The sequence below is a fragment of the Sarcophilus harrisii genome, chromosome 4 (genome assembly GCF_902635505.1).
Source record: "Sarcophilus harrisii chromosome 4, mSarHar1.11, whole genome shotgun sequence".
NCBI classification, from domain to species: Eukaryota; Metazoa; Chordata; class Mammalia; order Dasyuromorphia; family Dasyuridae; genus Sarcophilus; species Sarcophilus harrisii.
The window spans coordinates 429,078,565-429,086,423 of record NC_045429.1 but is presented as its reverse complement, the minus strand read 5'-3'; the positions used below and the strand labels follow the sequence as shown (position 1 = coordinate 429,086,423).

Genomic DNA, 7,859 nt, shown 5'->3' with positions numbered 1-7,859 from the left:
AATCCCCTAAGGTGACTAGGATAGCCAATAAGCATTGGAACCCAGTTGGATGGACTGCTTCCACATACACTTCTGACAGAACAAATGAATGGATGAAGACTGGTTACTAGCCTTTAGAGCCCTTGTGGATTATCTGAGGATTTTTCCTGCCACTCTCTCTTATCACAAGAAATTGGAGTTTGCTGTAGGTTCCCCAGGGTTCTGGTATGTGAGGGAATACAGGGTTCTGTTCCCCTATTCTGACAAGCCTTTATCATCCCTCTATAAAATCAGAACAACTATCCCCACAACACCAGAATAGCTCTATAAATTACTTTGAGAACTCCAGAGAAAAGCTAGAGTGGCTCCACACATAAAGAGGTGATACTCATAAACATTTATTGAATGTTTGTACCTTAGAGAGCCTCTAAACCAGGGACTCTTTAACTTTTCTTATGCCCTGGATTCCTTGGGCACGGCCTGGTGAAGTCCACAGTGCCTTTTAAGCATCAAGTTTTAAATGCATAAACTAAAATATATCGGATTACAATAACTATTGAAATAGTTATTAAAATATTTTTAAAACAAGTTCATGGTTAAGGTTAAGGACCCCTAATCTATAATCCAAAATAGGTGGGACTGTGGATAGGACAATGAGTTTGGAGGAAGACCTGAATTAAAATTTAGTCTCAGACATTTCTTAGCCATGTGACTCTGGGTAAATCATTTATTCCTGTAATGCCTTGGTTGCCTCATCTGTAAAATGGGGATAATAAAAGCACCTATTTCCCAGGGTTGTTAGGATCAAATGAAATAATAATGGGAAAGTGCTTATCACAGTAAGCCCTATATAAGTGAGTTAGCTATGATGACATTGGTGACAGTGATGATGATAATGATTCTGGCCCTCGCTCAGCGAGAAATGATTTGCCTAAGAACCCACCACTAGTGACAACAAAAACTCAAAGTCAAATCTTCTGGTTCCTAGATCAGAATTTCTTCCCCTACATCATCAACATGATTCAATAGGTCTCCCCATAAATTGTATGTGCATGAGGAAAATCCATAGATTTCAGAAAAAATCCAGATTTTCTCTATTTTAAACATGCAATCATCCCAAACCCTCACCTCTGTCCCCACCCTCATCCCCAAGTATTCTGATTTCTCTCTCTTCCATCCAACTCTTGTCCTAGCTATCCTGTACTACAGTGACATCATGTCAAGAGCCACCAATCAGGGAGCCGGGGGAACCTAATTGTTACAGTTTGGTGTTATGGTGACATCACTCTTTAGTCACCCCCCCAAAAATCAAGGGCTGCAGAGGCTCCACTGACACTTGGTTTTCTGCTTCCAGGTGACTGAGCCTCTTGGTCTGACTTGGTGAAGGCCAGATGGCCTCGGGAATTCTCTGGAGAGTGGAAGAGGAAGATGAGGAGAGTTTGGACCAAGACCTTTCCAATATGAAGCTCCCCTTCAGCAACTTTAAGAAGTCCTTCCCGACCCACAGGCCTGTGGATCGGAGGTTCTCTGTCCAGGGCTTTGGTATCTCCCCAAGATGTACCAAGCCCACCCTGGTTGAGGAAGGAGACTCAGAAGAGATGTAAGCCCCATCTCATCCTCCTTTCCTTCTCTCTAGAAGAACAAGGCTTAGGAGTGGATGGGGAGCCCTTAGAGGAGGGAGCCATTTCTCTGACCCAGGAATGCCCAGTTCCCTGGAGTCGGGACGAGCAGGGGACAATGATGTTGCTTTGCTGTATTTTCCTGAGCATCCCCCTGCTCTTTACCACCTTGTGGTCTTAGCTGCTTCCATCTAGTTGGTCTCATTTCCTCACTGCTATCAGCTGCTCCTGGAAGGACAGGTTCCCCCCATCCCCATAACTACCCCCCAATTCTGCAAAGCCTTCTAGCTAGGGGCGAGGGGAAAAACGTAGCGATCTGAGTAATTATTGCATCCCTGAGTGATCTCTGTGGGCCAGCCAGGATGGGTGGTCGCGCCTGTAGCCTTTTCCAACCTGTTTTGTTGTTCTTGTTCTCCCCAGTAAGCCTTTCGAATTTGAAGAATCTAGTTCTGAGGACACGAGTCCCTCCCCTGTGCCCACCAACTTGCTGCCCCCATTCAAGTTCTCCCTGAGCCAGCCCAGCAGCAACATCTTTTCAGATTTGCTAGAAAGACAGCTGACGAAACTCAGCTTGGCCTCCTTGGCCAAGGGCCACGAGCTGGGGGAGCACTCCGTCTGCTCCAGCGTTTCCAAGCCCCTGGCGCAGAACTTCATACCCCTGGATCTGGACAATCCCGAGCTGGATGCAGACACTACCTCGACACCCTCAGAGTCTTCTGTGGTGGTGGATGTGCCCGAAGCCCCCCTCATCTGTGAGCATACTGTCAGTGACTCTACAGCTGTGGTGGGTGATGCTGCCTGGTGTGGGCAGGGAGGGGAAAACTCAGACACTGATTGGGGGAAGGGTGGTGAGAGAATGGGTAAGTGAAGGAGCCAGTGAAAGGGTGGATGAAGGAATAAGGGAGGGAATGAGGGAATGGATGGGAGAATCAACGAGTAAATGAATAAATAAGAGAGAGGATGAATGAGTGAAAGAGGAAGTGAACAAATGAAACCAGTGAGTGAATGAATAAGGGAAAGAATGAGAGAATGAATGAGTGAATCAGTGAGTAAATGAATGAATGAGTGAATAAGTGAAAGAATGAGAGGATGAATTATAGAATCAATGGGTAAATGAATAAATGAGAGAATGAATGAGTGAATGAGTAAGTGAAAGAATGAATGAGTGAATCAATGAGTAAATGAATGAATGAGTGAATGAGTAAGTAAAAGAATGAGAAAATGATTGAGTGAATTAATGAGTGAATGAATGAGAGAATGAATGAGTGAATGAGTAAGTGAATGAGAATGAATAAGTGAAAGAATGAGAGAATTAATGAGTGAATCAATGAGTAAATGAATGAATAAGAAAGAGAATGAATGAGTGAACGAGTAAGTGAATGAATAAAGCCAGGGAGTGAATGAGTGAAGAAGGGAAAGAATGATGAGAGAATGAATAAATGAGTAGAGGAATTTGATTGGAGGCTTTTTGATTCCCAAGCTATAAAGAAATAAGGGAAAAGATTACACACTGATCAGGCAACAGATGAATAAACATGAATGAATGAAGAGGTGAATGAATGAAGTAAGTGCTATACACACCAGAACGGAAGACATATGGATGCAGTCAGAGTATAATTTGAACTGAATGATTAATCTTTTTAAAATTTTGAATAAATAATTATTATTATTTCAAAAGAAAACAAGGAAAATCTGGAGTTAGTCCTCAAATAAGAATCCTCAAATCTGTACTTATATTTTACTTGGGAAAAATTCTAATTTAAATTTGAACAAAATAGTCATAACAATGCAGTAGTTCTCTGTCCCCTCCTTCCAAATGGCCCTGTGTACTCTTGTTTGTAAAGGGTCCTTCCTTTTTCTATTTATTTCCACCATTGTTTGCTGCAGTGACGGTATGTTGGTCTGATCATTCGGCTGATGTCACTCTTAGATAATTCTTCCCATATTTCTTGCTATTCTCCACTTGTCATTTGTATATAGCTCAATAGGATTCCATTGCATTAACACATAGCACCGTTTTTAGATCTCCAATTGTTATTGACTTTCTTTCCTTCCAGATTTTTGCTATTACAAATAAAACAATTATGTATGACTAGTTTTGTGCAGCATTGTAATGATTTTTTTTCCCTTTTAATAACATCCTCAGAAATATGACCCAAAGTGTGGGAAGGAGAGTTAGATCCAAGGCTTCAAATCCCAGCTCTGCTGCTTCCTATCTGTATGACCTTGAGTAAAATCACTAAACTTTTAACAATAGGTTGGATTAATTGACTTCTAACAATAGGTTGGATTAATTGATCGAGAATTTGCTTTCAATTCTATATCTATGATCCTTTGAAGTCAAGTTCAAGAGTACAGTGAGCTTTGTGACTCATTCATAGATTCAAATTAGAAAGATTCCAGGCTCTGAGGTCAGAGGATCTGAGTTCAAATCTTGCCTCTGGTGTTTACTGTGGGTTTCCTCACCTTTATTTTATTTATTGTTTTGTTGTCTGGGGAGGCAATTTGGGTTAAGTGACTTGTCACACAGCTAGTAAATATCTGAAGCTAGATTTGAACTTGGGTCCCGCTGACTCTAGAGCCAGAGTGCTCTATCTACTGCCCTTCCTCATCTTTAAAATTAGGGGGCTGGGCTAGAACAGAGCTTCTTAAACTTTTTCTACTTTCAACCCCTTTTCACCTGAGAAATTTTTACTCAACTCTAGGTCTATAGGTATATAAAATAGGTATACAAGTCAAACATTTGATAATAAATCATAATTTTGTGACCCTCCACATTCAGTTATGAGACGCTGTATGGGATCATGACCCACAGTTTAGACAGAGGCCTCTTTTATCTCTTCCAGCTTCTAGAGTTAGCATTTTAGGTCATCTCTCTCCCTCAGTTTCTTCATCTGTAATTTAAGGGGGTGAACTCTAGATAGCCTTTGAGGTTTCTTCTTGACCTAGAATCCATGATTCCATGTTTCAACTCCTATGGAGCCATGTCAACAAGCACTTATTAAGCTTATATATGTGTATTTGTGGGTGTATATTTTTTGTGTATATAGATATGTGTGAGTATATATATTATATATGTGTGTATTATATATCTTATATTATATATAATTTATATAGAATATGTATTTAATATAATTTTATATTGCATATCTTTTATATTGTATATGTATTATATGTCTTATCTATAATTTTATATTACATATATTTTATATTATATATGTGTATTATATATCTTATATCTATATAATTTTATATAGAATATATATTTAATATAATTTTATATTACATATCTTTTATATTATGTGTATTAATTTTATATTATATATAATTTTATATAGAATATACATTTAATATAATTTTATATTACATATCTTTTATATTATATGTGTATATTATATATTTTATATTATATATAATTTTATAGAGAAAATATATTTAATATAATTTTTATATTATATATCTTATTATACATGCTTTATACATATATACATACATTATATATATATGCTTTTGTGCCTGGCACCATGAATGGCTAGGTATGAGGAAGCCCCCCTGGGTTCTCTCTTTCCCCAGATCTCCTGGAACAGGAGCCGGGGCAAGCAGCGAGTGAGTTTCTACCAGGTTCTCCTTCAGGAGATGGAGCTGAGGAGGGAAAGGATAAAGAACGAGATGCCCAAGGAAAAACACCACCCCTGGATCTTCAACCAGATCATAGGCACCACGGTCAAGCTTATGGAGCTGCAGCCAAACACCAAGTATTACATCAGCGTTCGAGCCGCTAACCCAGCAGGTCCAGGGAAATGGTGCAAGCCCTATAAAGTGAGCTTTGAACAGGAGGGGGAGAGTGGAAGGGAGCAGGGAGGCGCAATCAGCTCCAGCTGCAGAGAGGGAGGGATTTGGAATCTCAAGAGCCATATATAGCTTTGGATTTTGCTCCTTACTCTAACTTCAGAGGTTTATTTAATCTCTCTTGACCTCAGTTTCCCCCTCCATAAAATGAGGAGATTGATGCTAAATTAATTTCTAAAGTCCCTTTTAGTTTTCAAAAATCTATCATGCTGTTAGATCTATGGACCCACAATCAAGCTTTCAAAACCAGGGCTTTCAGTTCCAATGGACTTGTGGTGGAGAAGCCATCTGCTTCCAGAGAGAAAACTGTGGGGACTGAATGTGGATCAGGACATAACATTCTCACTCTTTTTGATGTTGTTTGCTTATAGTTTTTTTCTTTCTCTTTTTTCCCATTTCTGATCTGTTTTTTCTTGTGCAACATGATATTTGTGGAAATATATCTAGAAGAATTACACATGTTTAACATATATTGGATCACATGCTGTCTACGGAAGGGAATGGGGGAAGAGAGGGAAAAATTTGGAACACAAAGTATTGCAAGGGTGAATGTTGAAAATTATCTATGTATGTATTTTGAAGATAAAAATCTTTAATAATAATAAAAACCAAGACTCTGGAATCCTTCACACATACACATATACCCCTTAGCAAACAGATAATTAAGAATTGAGAATCAATGCTCTAGGTTATTGTGCAGATAACTAGGAAACTGAATAGGTGATAGCTGTTCAATCAACTAGTCAATAAGCACTTATTAAATATTGAATCCCTACTAAGTGTAAGCAGGCAGTGGATAGAGCACATTGTCTAAAAATCAGGAAGATATCCTTTCTGCGTTCTGATCTGACCTCAAACATTTACTAGCTGTGTAAACCTGGGTCACTTCACCCTATCTGCCTCAGTTTCCTTATTTGTCAAAGATGCTGGAGAAGGAAATAGCAAACCACTCCAGTATTTTAGCCAAGAAAACCCCATTGGGGCCACAATGAATCAGACATGAATGAAAATGACTGAACACAATAGTAACAACTGTACCACTAAGCCTGGTGGTAAACTGGCCCCCTTCCACTAAAGAACACACATGTTTCCCAAACTTCTTGAGGGCAGGAACTTGTCTCACTTTTTTTTTTTGTCTATGTGGGCACATAGTAAGCATTTAATGTGTTTTTATCAAATAACTGATTATAGGAGCATGAAGGGAGGAAAATGGAAATTGAAGGGGAGCGGGTATAAGAAGTCCTTGGGAAATAAAAATGAATTTAGAAAGGGAAGGAAATTAGAATCCGTTTCTTTTTCTCTCTGATTCAGTTTTCCACTGTGGCTGCTGATGTAAATGGCTTCCCCAGGGAGAACCCCATCAAAATCACGGTGCTTCGTCGAGAACCTCAGAGGAAAACGGTCTATGTCGGGATCAAAGAGTTGAGGAAACTGGAGGACCTGGAGTTTATTTTTCCACACTAAGAGGGGGCCCCCAGCCATTCACATCTTTATTCGGGCCCTGCTCGGGGCCCCTCAGGAGCCACGTCCAGCACCAACACAGAGCATGGCCCTGATGAGCCCCTTCTCTGGGCGCCCACAGCCCTGGACTGTTCTGGCTTCCTGCCCCTCGGGTCCCTGGCAGGGAGTTGGCCCAGCTGGGTACCCCGCTTATCTCAAGCCTCAAGCTGGCCAGCAGCCAGGCTGAGCCACTGGCCATAGCTTCTGGCAAGCCCCTTCCCCTCAGACCTGGCCTTACAGGGGAGAGGGTTCCCATTAAAGAGCTATAAACTCAATTGGGCCCCCAGGGTACTGGATTTGACGTGAGGGGGACAGCCAGAATCAGAGAGAGAAATTGTAAAGATTAAAGAATGTATATTGAGTCATGAGTCTGGCTCTCTGCTATTATTATTAACTCTGGGATTTGGGGGTACAGGTCACTTAGTCGCAGTTCTCTCATCTGCAAAATGGGGATAATAAGAGAATTTACAGATAGAGTTATTGTAAGGGCCAGATGTGTCCATATGTGAAAAGAATTTCGATTATGAATGTCCTTACCACCCTCATTAACCTTTTCACATCTTAGTTTCATTTGTAAAATGAAAAGGTGGAACGAGAAAGACATTTCAGGTCCCTTCTTCACTTTAAGTTGAGAATTTTAAGATCTGGGTTCTTCCCACCTATGCAAGTTTGGACTAGTTTAATTTCTCTATGCCCTATCACCTGCAAAACCAGAGGGTTTGTTGAGGAAAGGGAAATGTAGGATTACAAAATTTGCACCTGGAACCAAATCTAATTTTGCAGATGAGGAAACTGAAGCTCATATTCTAACCACGTCCCAAAGGTTGTGACTTAAGGTCACAATCTTAGAGCTAGGAAAAGGACCTTAAAAAGATCACCTTAGTCCATTTGTCTGTATTTAGTTTTTTCTTT

The 7,859-nt window shown here is 40.2% G+C and overlaps 1 protein-coding gene across 1 annotated transcript; it reads left to right on the top strand.

The window, feature by feature from the left end:
• The first annotated feature begins 766 nt into the window (after positions 1 to 766).
• Positions 767 to 7,315, top strand: FNDC8 (fibronectin type III domain containing 8). The gene is made up of 4 exons (XM_031967588.1): positions 767 to 1,579; positions 2,019 to 2,382; positions 5,172 to 5,417; positions 6,759 to 7,315. Exons 1-4 carry the CDS (start codon positions 1,371 to 1,373, stop codon positions 6,909 to 6,911), a joined length of 972 nt encoding a protein of 323 aa, XP_031823448.1. The 5' UTR covers positions 767 to 1,370; the 3' UTR covers positions 6,912 to 7,315.
• Positions 7,316 to 7,859: the final 544 nt, after the last annotated feature.

Coding starts and splice junctions, on each gene's coding strand:
- FNDC8 (XM_031967588.1), top strand. CDS start 1,371: ATGGCCTCGGGAATTCTCTGGAGAGTGGAAGAGGAAGATGAGGAGAGT. Junction 1,580..2,018: donor GAAGGAGACTCAGAAGAGAT/GTAAGCCCCATC, acceptor TGTTCTCCCCAG/TAAGCCTTTCGAATTTGAAG. Junction 5,418..6,758: donor AATGGTGCAAGCCCTATAAA/GTGAGCTTTGAA, acceptor TCTCTGATTCAG/TTTTCCACTGTGGCTGCTGA.